We start from the raw sequence: 18,130 nt of genomic DNA on the forward strand, positions 1-18,130 counted from the left end.
AAAAGCAATACATTATTATTTCAAATATTCTTGCCAACTTTTGTATATTATTGCAACAGTAAACTGCACTGTATTGAAGCAGTTGATCTTTCATAGGTCACTACTTATAACAAACATGCAAGGAACATCCCCTCCTCCCCGCTGCCACTGAATACATTTCCAATAACACATCATCGGGGAAGCAAATTTTGAAACAAATATAAGAATGCTTAATATTAGAAGTGTAGTATTACAAGTATCTGGGCAATGCAACCTATATTTTTTTCCACGGTCACTAGGAAAGATCTTCTGAATATCAGTTGCTGGAAACCACAGGAGGGAAGAGACCTCTTCTGCTTGAATCCTGCTTGCTGGTTTTCCACAGTTCAGCCACTGTGAGAACAGGATGCTGGACTTGATGGGCCATTGGCTTGGTCCAGCAGACTCTTCTTATGTTATTCGGAGTACCAGCAACTTATATGAAAGTCTATTAAGAACAATAGAACCCAAATGATTGATGATGTTATTGTATTATTTGTTTATTTATTGCAATTGTCTCCTGCCTTTCCTCCGTGGAGCTCAATGTGGTGTACTTTGTTCTTCCTCTTCCCATTTTATCTTCACAACAACCCTGTGAGGGAGGTTAGGATGAGATACAGTGATTGGTCAAAGGTCTTCCAGTGAGCTTCATGGCTAAGCAGGCATTTGAAGCCTGGCCTCTCGGGTCTTAGTCCAACACTCTAGTCACTACATCACTATGGCTCTACATAACAGAACACCATAAGTGTGCCTGTCGCTTTACATGAGCTAAAATTCAACATGGGGAAACAGAGAGGAAAGTGGGGATGGGCAGGAGGGGAGGTAAATGAAGGAAGGGGTGAATAGGCTTAGATATAACAGGGCATGGGGAAAATACGTGACTTGTTTATCTCAGGTGCATTTAATGTGTACTGAAAAATACACAGGGCACGTTCACCCGAAGCTCTGCAAATGAATAAGCAAGAACATCCACCAAATCTGCCTGAACAGAAAGCAAGCGAACAAGAAGGCAAAATCCCTTACCACTTGATTTCCTTTTTCTCCCCAACGAGCTGTGCAAAACCCACAAAGAAATACAAAGTTTCTTATTGTATAAAAGCTGTTTCTAGCATCTACTAAAAAAAAGAAGAAGTCTAATTTCATTCTAAGCATATGGTTGGCTATTCCAGGGGGTAAACTTCCTAAAAATTACTTCCAGAAGAGACACTCACATAACAAAATCACATCGTACAGATGATGAAACCTTGGCAGAAAGACATTTCAGCACTGCTGCCAGAGAGAGGAGTTTCCAACCATGTAGGCAAATTCACTTCCTCAGTGATGATTGATACTACCATTATGCCTTCTTCTTGGTAACTTTTCAGTATCTGTTATGTTCCATCAGCCTAACCATTCTCACTGCTTATCTTTTTAGCTAAAGAGCAGAGTGAAGATGCTTTCGTTTAAACCAGTCAATAGATTGTTTACAATGGCTGTGCCTTCTGCTTTCTTAGGCTAATGTCTGGGCCAGTCGGGCAGCTGCTTGAGATTTTTGAGCATGCCAGCTCCCCCGCCTGTCATGTGCAGCCACAGCCACACGCAGAACTGAGCTTTTTGCACATAACCGCTACTGTCATTTCTCTGATTATTTGCAGATGCAGGCAAAACCTTGATTCTGCACGGGGCAGCAGTCACACATGACTGGATAGCAATGGGCAGGGAGTCAACCTGCAGAGCAATTTCAAAGCATCACCACGTACCTAGTGGACATGTGAGAAGACCCAAGGTTTTAATCGGATATGACTGGTAACAATTAGATGTGCTCTGCAGATGTGAGGGAACTATGGAGTGTTGTCCTTTGTACAGTACCATCAATGTGCATGGCGCTTTACAATGCTGGTGGGCAATTGAAGGCTGCATTCCTTCAGGGGAAATGTTTGGGATTCACCTACCAGTGATGGGTAGGGCCAGCACTGGCGGTGATTAGGAGCAAAGCCAAAAGATGGGGACAAAGCTGTATAGAAACCTCTTATACCTCATCCCACGTCATTCATTTTCTCCCTCCCTCCCTCTCCCTCCCTCCCTTCTCTCACCCATCAGAAGAGGATAGGTCCCAACCATGAGAGACCTGTAATATAAAATATGATTTAACAAGCAGAATCATTTTGTTTGAGTCGTTCATGTTTTATTCATCTGATCACTGTACTTGCCAATGATTCCTAGCTCTCAAACAGCATTCAGTGGCATTTTCTTTCTTTTCTTTTTCTGGAAGCTACTAAATGATGTTGTACAATTCTATATGCCCTTCACGTGGAAGTCATGGCCGGATAATCTGTTCCAGTGCAATATTATCACCCATTCTCCTGCTGCAACATTATATAAATCTGAGTGCAAAACCTTGTAATTCCCCAAGCTCATTATACAGGGAGCCTAATATGAAGTGTTTGATCAGATGCACATGGGGGCATTCACATGTCCCAAATGCCCACACATAATCTTGGTCTCGTGAGGCAATGGAGACAGCTTTCAAAGCTGATGTTCATGTGTTTCCAGCATTATTTTAGAAGGCTGGAGACCAGAAAGAGCAGCTCATTAGCACCAAGGAATGCCTTGGAGACCTGTGACATCACAGGTATTCCTTCTCCGCATCTGACCATTTCTGTTCTGTGTTGCAAATGTCCTCTTTCATAAGGTGAGTCAAGTGAAGGTCTTAGCCTGCAAAATACAAGTGAAGGCCTTTGTCTATGAAAGATACAATGTTTTGCAGTCTACACCCTCTCACAAAGAAAAGCAGGCTACAGATAACTCTTTATCTTCGCCTTCGTGTTTCCACAAACCAGAACCTAGAAGCAATTTCAGTAAAAGCTAAGTTCTTGTATCAAAGAACAGAAAATGTAAGATCATATTGCTGAGACACAGTGCCAAGAGTCTGGTAACTCTGTACAAAGGACCTCCATCCCAACAAACACGAACCACCCTGGCCACATTAAAGTAGGGAGGAAGCAACAGAAAATGAATAAGAATTTTAGAGGGAGGGACTAGGCCAGGTAACCATACTTCCTCTCTGCAATCAGGACCAATTCTAGTTTACGCTTGAAAACATTCCCTAAAAAATAAACATAACTGCTAGAGCTGTTGCAAGCAGGTGCATAAATGCGACCGGATTATTACCTTAGATGTCATATTTATACCCTGCTTTTCTATTGAAATAACACTCAAAGCAGCTTACAGTACAAAGCAACAGAAATATAATATAATAATAGAAAATATTAACAACGACAACAACAACAATTATATTATTCATACACCTCCCATCTGGGTGGTTTTCCCTGGTTTGAAACTACATTTTCAATATAATATCAATAAATTTAATGCGGGTCTATCATCTTGTTTGGTATTATGCATTTTGTGTATGTTTGTGTGTGTTTATGTCAGCAGAACAAGATAAGGCTCCTTTTTAGCATGAGGGTAGCATTATGGAATTATTCTACGGCTTGGGTTGTGATTGAACTGTAGTTTTCTTACAGTCTTTTGTATAGAATTCCAACATGTTGAGATTGACTGTAACATTCTAGCAAGTGGCAGGCAGGGAAGCCTACAGTGATATCTCCCCCCATCACCACTAATCTCATCAAACTAGGTGAAGTAAGTGGGGAAGAAATTGCAGGCAGGCTACAGTGGTGTGTGGGTGGAGGCTAGAGGAATTGTATCAGACACCATTGTGCCCCTGGATATAATTGCAAGTATGACCAGGTCTGAACTGGGATTAGAATTAACCAAGCAATTTTCAGATGTAAAATAATAACCACAACTTGGTTTGTTGAGCCCAGTTTTAAATTAGCATTGGGGATGAGGTTGCTCAATGTTAGCTGACACACCAAAATACTTGGTGGGCAGGCAAGAGAATTGACAGGACCTGAGGAGAGTCTGGTTTGGATCAAATGTTCCTGGGATTACGGTTTTTAAAAATGATGAAAATTTAAATGGGAAGAGCATAGAACTCGGCAATAAGAATGCAAAGACATAGAATAGCAATTCAGAGAGGCTGAATTACTAAAGGCCAAAAATAAAGAGCCAAAGACACTGTATGTAAATGTTTATATGCTAATGATGGAAGCCTCTAAGCTAAGATGGATAAACTGGAGTTCATGGTGTTAAGAGGATAAAGCTGATATAATGGACATAACTGAAATCTAGTGGGATGCACTTTCCCCTTTTGCTCCAACTAGTCAGTATAACTACATGTGACTAGAGCTTGATTGGGATGAAATTTTGTTGAGCGGTGCTAGTAAGGCAATGAAGCTGCCAGTACAGAGAAACATGGGAGCATTGCTGTAATTGGGACAATGAAGGACTTAATTTTCCCTCAGTGACATAAATACAGATCCGAATCTGATTGGCTATGTGATGCCAGGACATCATTGCATTTATTACATGATTGCTGACTGGCTTGGATCACATAGCGGAGACATGTTCAAAGTAAAAAGAATGGCACCAAAGCAGCCGTAACAGCACTGCAAGAAAGCCATCGCTGCAACAGGTGCAAAAAAGTGGGAAGCAGTTTTAGGTCTTCATCACTTTTTGAGTTCAACATGCCAACTTGTGTATCAAAAACCCAACCTATTAAAATTGTCGCAACACAGACTGTTGTTATTATTGTTGTTGACATTCATCTGTCTCGAGAGACAATGGAGTGTGCCTCTAGGGGTGAAGTCAAACCGCTGCCTTAGCAGCACAGAAGTGACCTCTCTAGGATGCAAGTCTGGCAGTGTGTATGGAGGTCCTGGGCTGCCCAGACGACAAGACATCTTGGCCTCGCAGAGCAATACATTTGGCATGAGCTTGGCTGCAGGAGTTGTCAGAAAAAGGCGTAAAAGGTGCCATCCAACCAACTTAGGGACTCCACTCTGGATTTCTGTGGGATTTACGCCTTAGCCTTTTCTTCTCCTGAAGATTTCCCTCAAGACAGGGAAGGTTTAGGATTTAGAACTTTTACTTAAATGAGCAATTGCTTTAATTGGAATGGTGATATGAAGGAAGAGGGTTGTGTGTGCATAAATATTTACATAGTGAGTATCATACATTTAAATCCATTGGGACAAAAATGGTCTATGAATGATGCTTTTCACATATAACATAAGAAGATAGAAACAGAAATAATTTCCATTACCTAAGTCACCCTGTCAAAAACATGTTTTGGCTACCTCTGTAGGAAAACATAGCAATGTATATGAATTGTCTTGCTGGATAAGAACCAAACATCCATTTATTATTTTATAGTCGTCTCCTAAGGCTTCCTCCATAGAGATGTTGTGTTGTGTCCCTTCCCGTTCATTTTAGTTGCTCTTTTATGTGTTTATTTTTGCTATATTGTATATTTTAGAATTGCAATAATTACCAAATCCCCAACAGATAATTAAGAACACTTATGTCCATTTATTTCAATAACAGAAATGTGACCAGTATTCTGAATGTGGTTATACTCTACAAATTGTACACTTACGATACTTTATTATCCTTGCTGCTCTATTTGCAAGAGTGAAGATTAATGGCAAATAATGCATGTTTAATTTAAACAATCTCTTTCTTACCTTATGGTGGTAGTCACAAGGGCAGCAACTAGCAACCAAGCACCTGTTCTAAAGAACTGTACAATGCTGACACTAAATACATTTTGTGCCTGTTCTTTGCTATTATTTACTGTGCATATGTTTCACTGCATAAGTAACTGAGCCATGTGTTACTGCTTAGTATATCTATTTAAACACTGAGAGTCAAAAGTAATTTTTTCTTACTTTATATGGGTGACTAAGCTGCACTCAGAGTAGACCCACTGGAATTAATGGATGGGTTATTTAAGTCTACTGATTCTGGTAAGTCTACTCTGAGTATGACTCATTCTGGATATCACCCTGTATTACTCTAAATTTTGTTCCAAATGACAGAATGTCCAAATTCATGTTTGAGTCTCCAAGCAAATGCATGACAGATATTAAACTGCTAAAATGCCTCATGCCTTTATATGTGCATATGAACAATGAATGCCATGCAAAAAGATGATGAGGGGTGCCACAGTTCTGCAGGATCTTAAGCTTCTCTGTTTCCCTGACATGTTCCCAAACTGCTTCCAAACCTAAGTGGTGGTTGCTCTGCCAAAGAATCCCTGCCACCATTCAGGATTGCTGTTCATCATTTTAAAAAGAAAATATCCTGCTTTCCTGTCCGTTTAGAAAGGAGATGGCTAGATCTGCCACAAACAAATGTGTCAATCGATGCAGTTATTGCGCACAAAAGCTAGCACCTGAAAGACCACTGAATTGACATTAACTGATGCTTTATCTATATCACTCTTCAGCCTGTATGTTTTGCAAAGAGGTCTGCTGTTCTTTTCTCCATTGCCTGGGAAAGGAACAATATACGGTATTGTGCTAGGGCTGGTCCAAGAGGTTTTCCTGTCAGAGATGGAGTAACAGCCGGTGCCCACACTCCAAGCCATGGTGCATATTCCCAAGGCCGACAAGCTACTTTGGCACCTGGGACATAAAATCCCACTTGTGCCTCTTCCCCCACCCTGGCAGTAAACCTACATTAATAAAAGATTAAATAACTAGTAGTTTGCTGCCATTTCATCACATCCAAAATCTGCTCCTGAGGCTGCCTCCCCATTCTGCCTAATGCTAGGACAGACCCTGATCATCATGAGTTATTCTGGTATATCAGGCACACCTTTTTGGACATTTTTATGGCTGTGCAACTGCGATTAGGGACTATGGATAAGAGGCACAATTTAGACTTTAAAATACTGCCCTGGTGAGCACAAATTGTTCAATGAAATGCTAATGTAACATTTATAAATGACACGATAATGTAACTCCATGAATATACATGCATGTATTTGTAGACAAGTTGCTTCCAGGTAGAGGCACCTGCCTATGACTGTTCACTCCTTCGTAAGGCTGTTAGGGAACCTAAGCCAGGTTCATTCTAGGACATGTGCAGCATGCACAAATCCTGTCCAGTATGGTTCCCTTTTTCAAAAGTAGACATGGGATCCCAGTCAGGCTGTGCAGTTTAAGAGCTGTGCAGTTTCATTCTGTTTGCGGTCTACAAAACTGTTCCCTCACTGTTCTTGCATGCTAATTAATTTTTATTTTTGCTTTAGATGTTGAAAATTAGCATTAAAGTCCTATAAATAATACTGTCTGTTAGAAAGCTCGGCTTTTCTGGTATTTTATCCTCTCATTTCCTATTAATATTACATTAACCTGTCAGGGTCCCCCCCCCCACTTCATTTTAGACTTCCCACAATAAATATGGTGTCTGATGATGACTTCTCAGATGCTATAGACTAGCTGTATACAGCTACAGTCCATAAGGCAAATCTATCCAGCTGCAATGTTCAACACTCATATTAAAACAAATGGCAAAATATTAGGTGCAAAAGATTGTCAACATATCTAGCTCACCGGTGGCTCCCAATTCTCTTTTAGAATGGATTTAACAGATGAATCTTCTTATCCATTCATTCATTTGCAGAATCATAATCCACTTCCCAGAGAAAAACTACTGAGGCAGTGTGCAATAAGATAAAGCACAAAAGTTTACAAACTCAGTAAATTGAAAGCAATAAAAATACTTCTACAATTCTACAACTAGTGTTCCATAAAATGATTGGGATCCACGTCTTAAATAAAAAATATCTTCAGTAGCCTTCACAATGCTTTCCTCCCAAGATCACAGGCAACATACTTTTGAATACTAGCTGCTGGGAATCGTGGGTTGGGATAGTGCTGTTGCAACCAGGTTTGGCTTGCATGGTTCTCATGAGCAGCCATTTGGTCGGTGCAGGAACAAGATGCTGGACTAGATCAGCCTACGGCTCTTATCTTCTTACTGGCCATCCAATAAGAGAGCCAGTGTGGTGTAGTGGTTAAGAGCGGCAGTCACATAATCTGGGGAACCGGGTTCGTGTCTCCGCTCCTCCACATGCAGCTGCTGGGTGACCTTGGGCCAGTCACATTTCTGTGAAGTCTCTCAGCCCCACTCACCTCACAGAGTGTTTGTTGTGGGGGAGGAAGGGAAAGGAGAATGTTAGCCGCTTTGAGACTCCTGAAGGGGAGTGAAAGGCGGGATATCAAATCCAAACTCTTCTTCTTCTTCTTCAATATTAAGATGGCAGGCATTTGTCTAATTTCAATTGGTAACTGATTCCAGAGGACTAAAGCCGCAACACTAAAAGCCCCAATGTCTAGTAAATGTAAGCACACCCAATCTGTTCAGTGCTACCCAGTTACGTGTGTATCTGGAAAGTATGTCTGTGTAGATGCTGCTAAACCTATTTAGTTAATTTCTACACAAGCATGAAATATACAATGCATTTGAGCAATTATTTATTTATTTATTACATCTATATTCTACCTTGCCTTTGAGGAGCCCAGTGAATGACTTCTCCACTCTTCCCCTATTTTATACTGCCAACAACTTGTGAAGGTTAGGCTTAGAGGCAGTGACTGGGCCAGGGTCACTCAGGAAGTATTATGGCTGGTGGGGGATTTGAAACCTGGTCTCCCAGATCCTATTTGGGCACTCTCAATCACTGCAGTACAGTGATCCTAAATAAGACAATTGGTTATCACGATCCTAAAATGATGAACCAGTTGTAGACTATCATCCTATATTTAGCACAAACCAGCACGGCGTCACTAGTCATGACCTAGCTGCTGTAATACTCCATTCTTCTTATTTCTTAGCATGGTACTTTGCATAGCATCAGGCTCAGGCAGAACCACACACCATACATTTAAAGCACATTCAACACATATGGCTTCCCTCTAGGAATCCTGGACACTGCAGTTGGTTAAAGAGGCTGGGAACTCGGCCTTCAATTCCGGGGGGGGGGGGGGGAAGCCATGCACTTTAAATGCATGTTGAATGTGCTTTCTTTGTATGGTGGGAGTCTGCTGGCTGCGCCTGGAGTCATTTGCATTCTTGTTAAGCAGCCAGAGGGTACCACTACAAGGTTGTTGTGTGGAGGGCAACACAGGAGAGACAGTGGGTGTGGGTGTGAGGATACACACCAAATAAGTTGCCAAAGGGCCCTGGAAGAAAGATTTTGTAACATTTATGGATTGTAAAATGTTTCAAAGCGATGTACAAAAAGAGAAACAACAATTGAAACATTCACAGCCATGGGCGTAGCCAGGATTTTTGTTAGGGAGCCTCCAAAAAGTTGTTGAGCTAATTTTGGGGAGATCGCCTGTAAAAATCCCCCCAAAGAGGACATTATGGGGGGCAGGCTTTTGTTTTTTGGGAGGGCAGGCTTCTGCTGGGGGGGGGGACAGAACCTCAGTTAATTGAGTATTTTTAATGCTTTTCAATACTTTTAGAGGATTTAGGGGGGTAACTGTCCCCTGCCCCCCCCGGCTACGCCCATGTTCACAGGGTGGTACATTGCGATACACTGATGTGAAGCACTGATAAAAACCGAACAACCTTTCTACCTGAGCTGCCTAAAGTTCCGGGACCGATTTTGAACGTAGGTACCTATTTGCGTCCCCTTGAAACTCCTACTCCTGACCTGTCCCCTCTGCTTTCCTCGCAAACTGCAGTTTAGAAGCGATCCCGATCCCGCGAGCCTGGGAAAGCAACGTGACGCCGCGGCGCCGGGGGGCTTTGCATATATTATGCAAATGCCCCTCGAACCCCCCTAGCCTCCTCTCTCCCTCTCTGGGAGCGCGCTGGGCGCCCGCCCCTCGGTCTAGGTGAATAAATTATGCTAATGAGGCTCCCGCGGTTCTGGCAGGCGCTTGGAGGCGGCGTGCGCTGTGCAGAGTCCAGAGAAGAGAGCGCGAGGCTCAGGAGTCGCTGCCGCCGCCGCTACTGTTCCTGACAGCCGCTACCGAAGGCGCCTACGCAGCCAGGGGGCTGCAAACACGCTCCGGGGAAAGGAAGAGAACCGCTGCCGCCGCCGCTCGCCGCTTCCTGGGGTCCCCTCGCACTTGGCTTGCCGCCGAAGTGACCCGGGCGCTGCGTAAAAGCGCACCAAGGAAGCCTGAGGAAAGCGGTGCAACAAGTCTCCGCTCCGCGCCGCCGGGTGGGGAAAACGGCTCCGGGGAGCACCTGGGAAGGTTGTCGGGCTTCGCTGGAGGGAGAATATTCCACGGAGGCGGCGGCGTGCTGACCGTGTGGATGGCAGTTTTGAGGGGCGCCCTGAGGAAGCTCGCCATGGTCTTTCTGCCTTGAAAGCCCCGCTCGCGCTTTGGCAAGCAGGCAGGGGGGGTCTTGACTTGGAGTTTATTTTTGTGGCGAGTGGGGGGCGCGTGTTCGCGTTTCTGTTGGCGGGCAGCTCCGGGCCAAGTGTCCCTCCTCCCCAGAGGAGGAAAGGGGATTTCGCCCTCCGCCTGTGCCAGCAGCCCAGCATGGTGGGGAAAAGCCCGGACGCCAAAGGTCAGGGTGCCAACGGGGAGGCCAGCTGCTGGGGAGGACAGCGCTGCTGCTCCGGCAGAACGGCGCCCCCCAGCTCGCTGTTGGCTGCCCTGCTGCTCTCGGTGGCGTCCATCGCTTCCTGCGTGTATCTGGGGATGAAGACCAGTGACCTTCAGGCCAGGGTCTTGGCCATCGAGACAGCCCAAGGGGACGGATCTGCTGCTGCTGCTTCTTCCTACCAACTGATGCCCAGCTACTCTTTGGATCAGCTCAATGCACTGATGAAGGAGAACGTGGAGCGGCTTCTGGCTCAGGTGGGGTGGCCTTGGGAGGCTGAGGGTGGGACTCCCAGGAAGAGACAGTTAGCCAGCCACCTCAGGAATGCCTCTCTGTTTACTGATGGAGGCCAGTTGCATGCGTAGCCCCAAATCGAAGCCAAAGGCAATAGAAGTAGGGGGTTCGTGCAGGCATGCTTTCAACAGAAAGAGGGAGAAACTGGGTAAATATTAGGAAACCAGTGTGTGAAAATAGCCAAACATTTTTGTGTGGCTGAATGACTTTTAGCTGGTTTTACTGGGGTAATTTGTGGACAGGGCTCCCCATGGCTTAGCCCTTCAGTTGGCTTTGAATTCTACAGAGACACACTCTTCATTATTGTTATTCACAGAGAAATGGAATCATAGAATTGCAGAGTTGGAAGGGACCCTCCAGGTCATCCAGCTCAAGCCCTAGAAATGTAGGAATCCTGCCCACAGCCGCCCCTGGATGGGGTCAAATCACCAGCCTTCTGGTTAACAGCCAGACACACTACTTTGCAGAGAAGCAATAATAATGAAGAGGGTGCCTCTGAGCATGTACAATGCTCCTTTCTGTTTTAACATTAGAAAGGAAAGAAGCCATACAAACCCCAAACAGGGTGCTGTCTAGACAGACTTGAGCTTTGAAACTAAATTAAGCCTTGGGCAGCAATTGCTTGAACAAGATGTTAAAAATCAGGATGGCTGTGTTGCTCTATGAACTGTGTTGCTCTGTGGGCATGGTCTTACGAGACCTGGGATAGCTTGAAAAAAAGAGACATCTGTATTGTTATATCAGGACTGTTCCATGTGTATTTCAAAGTGATGCCGTTCCCACCGAATGGTAGAAGAAATCCCTTTTACTTTAGTGTTGTGGCTCTTAAAATGCTTTTACTGAGATCTTTTGGAAGATAAAAATGTTCCAGACTTGAGGCTCAACAAGAACCCATACAGACATGTGGCTGTAAAATGTGGATCCAAGTTTCAGTGGGCTGCCAGGACCTGTCCCTAGTGACCATTTGGCAGCAGCCAGAATCCAATTGGCAGCGGCTGCTCCTATAATTGTGGTAGCATTTGACCTTCATATATAAAATATTCATTACTCTCTCATCTCTAATTTACAGATATTCACTCAAACCCAAGTTTTCTGCATTATTTTGTGCTTCACAGATGTGGGAAAGGGTGGGTGACTGTGTTCACATGAACAGGTAAAACGTGCGCAAGGGTGATTCAAGTGAAAGCCAGTTTGTGTGTGTGACCATTTAATCCATTAGCTATTGTTGGGGTGAACAAGTGATGTGAGTTGACTGAAATCCAAGTTTAGAGACCGTTGTAACTTAAGTAGGATATTAAACAGAGGTAAATCATAATGCAACACAGATCCACAGAATGTTTAACACCAGCTCTCTTAATCAGTTTCTCCTGCAAGGGACTAACATGCTGCTTACTGCTTTTTCTGTCTTTACCTCTCCTCCCTACAGAAGTCCTATGAGCATATGGCAAGAATCAGAATAGCAAGAGAAGCTCCTCCAGAATGCAATTGCCCACCAGGTATATGGCAGCAGCCTGGACAGTTCTAACTGTTTTTGTTTAATGTTTGTACATGGTTTCTTTGATTAGCTGATAGTGCTGAAGAAAGGTTTGAGAAAGGCTTAACAAGCATATCTCCTGTCTTCTGAAGTTTGAGATTAACAGAGGGGGGGAAATGTTAATTAATATAGCAGAGCAGCCTTAAACTTTCTAAGTAAAGGTCAGTTTTACAGAAATAAGTGGAGTTTTCTTCCATGTACAAGTAATTCACAATTTACACACATTTAATGCTTTACATGCTTGGTAATCAGAAAAAAAATAAAGTGGGGGGGGGGAGGGAAAAAACAACATCTGGGAAAAAAGACTTTGGCAATCCCACTCGCCATTGAAGCCAATGTGTTTTGACTATATGCAATCCCTGTGTAAGTTGATAGTCACCTGTAATGGCAATGTGTGTTAATATTTTGCCTCTTAAGTACTTTTAATCTGTGCTGTGTGATGTTAAGTGTGCTTGCCAAAAAAATTAATTGCATTGTATTCATTTAGACTTCTCCTCTATTAAATCAAGTCTACAGCCATTGGCCTGCGGGGAAGTCCCTTTGAACTCAGTGGCAGGGGTGCCGACTTGAATTAAAAAAGGGGGGGCAGGTAAGCCCTGCCTTGCATAATCACAAAATGCAGTGCACCCACCCATTATTTGAATGGCAATGCCCACAAATTCTGTAGGGGGGAAGCCCCCCTAAATATTTTATTGGGGAGGGGCTGAAGAAGTTGGCTTATATGCTCAATGGACTTCCTTCTGAGCAGAACTGTACAGGATTGCACCATGAGCCTGAAATCCCAGACACAGTTGCTTGGTAGTAAATCCCGCTGGAAGCAGTGGTATGGACTAATGAACAAAATGCATCTGATAAGGTTATAAGGCTGCAATTCTGTTCACATGTGCTAAGATTTAAATCCCATTTAATTCAGTGGAACTTACTTCTAAGTTAATATGCATAGGCTCAAACTGTCAATCCACTTATTTTTTCAGCATGATGCATTCAAATCAGTGGGATTCAATTCGAATAAATGTATTTAAGAGTGAAGTGTTAGAAATGTGATTGAAAGTATTCGTGTAGCAGTACAAGCTTTACAGAGATGTTTGTGTTTAACAAGCAGCAGCACACATTCTGACATTCTGTAGTGTAGGATCGCATCTGTGAGCAGTTCTGTGCAGCTGTTTGGCTCTTCTGAAAGGAGCAAGTATGTTAAGTACATCAGACAGTTCAAAAAACAGATCCAAAAATAATTTTAGTGTTTGGTTTCAGTTTGCATTAAATAATACATAAACTTTTGGGTTACTGTTTCCTTACTGTTTCCTTCATCATTGTAAAGGGATATTTTACCAGGTGACTGCATGTCTCCTGCTGTATATTATTATAAGGGATATGAGTTCACTACTGAAATCCATTAACTTCACTGGACATTCTTTGCAAGCAAACCTTTAAGTGGTGGATTCTATGAAAACGGGGTCAATAATGTGTGAAATGTTATTATCCTTGCAGTCTATTTTTTTGAAAAGACTAGTGCTGCTTAGGTAACTTACCTTAATGTTTTTTTTTATAAGTTATATATGAAGTTTTGCTGTTTTATGTTGGGCATCTTGAAACTGGAATGTGTTACAGGATGAGGGACTGTTGTAGGTATTTATGTAGGGTGCACACCTTAAGCAAAATGCTATTAATTTAAATATTAATGTGGGATAACAATGAGTAAGCCATGTAACTCTCGGTTTTGAAAATTTGCTGGTTTGCCATTATAAGGCACAAAGTATCTTAGCCTGGTAATTAGTACATTAGATACACTTAAACATAAGACCCTCCTTTTCACATATGTACTCATGTGAAGTAGGCATCAAAGGATTACTGGGGAGCAGTTCACATTCCCGGGGGAAGCATTGGGCATTCTGCCTAGTAACCCCTCCCCCCAGCTGACCATACAGTAGTGTGGCCTTCTGTGATGAATGCACAAGTACCTGCTCATGCAGAAGTTTCATGCAACTGGGACACTTGATCGCAGAAGTGTCTTCATGGTAGGAAAGTCTGTGCACATGCAGGCTTTTTCACTGCAGATGACCATGCTAATGTAAGGGCCAGTGGCTGATGCTGCGGGTGGGGCTGGAAATGTGGTTGTACTCTTCTGTAATTGAGTTATGCATGAAAAGGGCTTTAGAGGATGACTGAACCTTGGAGCTAAGGTTCATTACTCAGAGACAAATCCATGTTTTCCACTGAGTGTTTTATCAACAGATATGTGCATTTTTTTAACTGCACTTCAAATATCTTGGATTATATCTAAAAAGAAATATCTGAACAGGCTTGCTTTTCACTGTGATGATTAGTAGAACAGAGCTCTTTATCGCCTTCTTCAACAGCATTGACAGCTAAACTGGCATTAAACTAAAGAGCTGCTAAGGCTTTGGTAACCATTTTGGCTCTCTAGAACAAAAAGCATGGTGCAAATGAGGCGATACCATTTATTAACCCAGGAAATGTTCAAAATGTGAAACTCCTCTGCATCATATTACTCCAGCATTGTTGAGTGGTTTGTATATAATAAAAAGCATGGCTGGCTGTTGCTTTAAATAGCCATGTCTGAAGAAGTATTTTCTGCAGGGGTGCCAACTTGTATAAAATATGGAGAGGGCAGCAAAGCCCCACCCCACATAACTGATCACAAGACATGGCCCATGCACACCATTTGGATGGCAATGCCCATCAACTTTGCAGGGGGCAACCCCCTTAATATTTTATTTGGGGAGGGGCAAGGGACCTCGGCCCCTAGGATTTTGCTCCTATGATTCTGTTTGACCTTAAGACGCACATTAAATTTGTAAGAGCAGAGGTAATACACAACAACAACTTTTCTTCTTCAGGGGAGATACACAAACATTTTGTCAGGCTTGGGCTAATACGTGTGTGTAGCAAACTTTTGAGCTTTTAGTAGGCATGGTTTACTACTTTCTTAAGTGGTATGATCCAACATGCAGATGCATTCTATGAAGCTGAAACTCAAATATCGTGCTCTCCATGATATTCATTACTGTAAATAAACACTATAGTTGCTTCATAAGAATTCCTGATCTACTTTCAAGCTTAGACACAGCCTCTTCATACAGCTGCACTTATTACACATGCTGCTTTTCTTCTTTGCTGCCACTAGAGCTCCACATTATACCAACTATTACCTGAGCATCCTTTCTCTCTGTCTTTAGTATTGTGTTCCATTATATTGAAATTGACTGGATTTGTAAGTACACTGGAAGACATATTCCAACATGCTGAAGAGAAGCATGTGTTGAAATGGCATGTGTCAGGGATAGAAAACTTTAAAAATTAGGTGAGATTAATATAATGTGAATAATTTTTTTAAGGACTTAAATTGTCATGCGATGAAAAAAGCAGACCCCACCTTGTCGCTCTGAAGAAGGTATTGAAGAGTGATCATATGTATGATTACTGCATCTCAAAACTTGTAAATTAAATTTTAAATCTCAAAATTGAAGTGATCTAAAAAGGAAATATTTGAGTTTCCAGTCAGGATAAGAATTTAGGAAATATTTAAATAAAACTACAACAAACAGTTAAAGATAATCTTATACAGCCACTGTCCACTCCTCATGCCTATTCCCTGCACAAACCCTCTTGCAAATCCATCAGTCAAAGTATTTCATGTGTTCTGAGTTTGCTTGGAAGTTAGGCTTCCATTTAGTTACAGATTTGCCTGTTGCATGATCAAATACTAGTAATAGATGCTTGTATTAGCATATTACAAGCCATGCCAGTCTGTGCATCAAGTTAATTCTGACACTGTGTTAGGTCAGGGAGCTTTCAAAGGTAAAAAGAACTTGGTCAGTGTGTTGCTCATCAAACTCAAGCTGAAATCTTTGTTCAGTTATGAAGATCATTAAATGGCTATGGACATGTAGTTAGCCCCAGAAGGTTTATGTATATGAGTCTAAACTTCTGATTGTAGAACAAGCAAGTAGATAACAGCAGCAACAACAATTTTTGTGGGAAAGGCTGTTGACACCAGTTTGAGCAATGCAACAAAAATGGGGTATGCTCAGCCAGAGTAAGAGTTTGAACCATAATGCTTTAAAGTGATCTTATGTATCAATTCTCACATAGGCCTTACTCTATCAGCTGTTTTTTATTATCACAAAGTGGTCAGTTTTAAGATTTATTTAAAGCTCCATAACTTTCTCTTAGCATCACGTGGAAACAGAGCAAGTAGGTCTTGAAATTGTTTATTTAGAATACTTTGAACACAATTTTCTATTTTTGTGGCCATTGAAATGCTCAGGTAAATAGAGATGGAGCTCTGGGGACTAGGGTCGTTTGATGCCATTGTGGTTTAATTCACTGAATTTATTTATTATCAATTCACACAACTGAACGGAGTCCCAAAGCAATTTACAGGAAACATAAAATACAAAATTGCATAATAAAACATTCATGAAAACAATACAAATATACTAAAAGTGTTCATAAAACACACACACCACCTAGTATGATATATAATTTTGATTCCTATGTGTAGACTGTGTTCTCAAATTGATTCTTTTCTTTAAAACTCCACTGTGGTTTTATACTTTATGATTACATTACTGCAAGTCGGGATCAGCACTGGTTTATTTGAATGGCTTCTACAATAGCTGTTGTTGTTGTTGTTGTTGATGATGATAATGCAAGTACTGTGAAATGCTCCTAGCTTCCATGTGACTAGTGACATTCTGCTGGTCCTTTATGAACCCTGTTAAAAATAGTTTGTTCCATTTTCTCCTTGGCAAACTGCAATCTCTTGGCCGTTTAGGAAGTGATCTGATCTCAAACATTGAAGTGCAGTAAGTGTGATTCTGATTAATGTGAGCTAATCACCGCCTTGTGGTTCTCCATGGTAGGATTCTGCATGGCCAGAGAGGCCTGGTCACTGAGAGAAGCCAGATTCATGACCCTTCCCTGGCTGGCCTGCCAACATGCATGGGATTCCTTTTAACCAAATGGAGTCTTTACTTCCCATCCCTTGTCTAGGGTAAATAGGGTTTTCATTTCTTCTTACGAAGAAACTTCTCCAGACTCTGAAATCTGGGTTTCCACCAGTGATGTATGTCTTGTTTATTGGCTGCTTCCTTTTCTGCAGTGACATGCAATGAAGTGTCTGTTTTAATCAAATACAGTCGTACCTTGTTTTGTGGCTGGGATTCGTTCCGGAGCCCCGGCCGCTAGCCAAAAAGGATGCAGAGCAAAGTGCTGCGTCTGTGCATGTGCATGGAGTGGTTTGTGCTTCTGTGCATGCGTGAAGTGCAATTTAGTGCTTCTGCGCATGCGCGAGTGGCAAACCCAGAAGTAACACGTCCTGGTACTTCCGGGTTTGCCATGGACGTTTGCCAGAATGGACGCTAGACAAGGCGGACGTTCACAGAGGTATTACTGTGATAGTTGGGTCCCCCCCCCACTTTTCTAAGAAGCCATAAGCCTCATGCTGAAAGAAAGTCAATTGAAAAAGTCTCTGAGGCTACAATCCAATGCATGCTTATTAGAGAGTAACCACCATGAACACATGAATAGTAAATGGTATATATAAATAATAACAGCCATTCATTATTATTATTATTGCACCATATAGCATGTAATAGATACTAAACTTTTGCCAAATGGAGTTTTATACCTTCGTGTATAAACAAAAATGCTATCCCGTTTAGGAATGGGCTGCAAACTGGAGTGCATAGCCTTCAAGATGTTTCATTTTGATTCTTTTCCTCTTCTAGACAAGGCTTTTCTCAAAGATGGAATTATTGTTCCAACTGTCACAATATACGGTAATCTGTGTTTCAATCA

General features: G+C 42.3%; 1 protein-coding gene across 1 annotated transcript in view; it reads left to right on the plus strand.

Annotated features, from left to right (window-relative positions):
- Window positions 1-9,798: 9,798 nt before the first annotated feature.
- Window positions 9,799-18,130, plus strand: part of COL25A1 (collagen type XXV alpha 1 chain) — a 292,587-nt gene continuing 284,255 nt past the window's right edge. The window contains exons 1-2 of the mRNA XM_083756612.1: window positions 9,799-10,736; window positions 12,200-12,269. Of these exons, the coding sequence (XP_083612738.1) occupies window positions 10,416-10,736; window positions 12,200-12,269 (391 nt within the window). The 5' untranslated portion in view covers window positions 9,799-10,415. The remainder of the gene's footprint in view (window positions 10,737-12,199; window positions 12,270-18,130) is intronic.

The sequence above is a fragment of the Podarcis gaigeae genome, assembly GCF_964106915.1.
Source record: "Podarcis gaigeae genome assembly, chromosome: 9".
Classification (NCBI taxonomy): Eukaryota; Metazoa; Chordata; class Lepidosauria; order Squamata; family Lacertidae; genus Podarcis; species Podarcis gaigeae.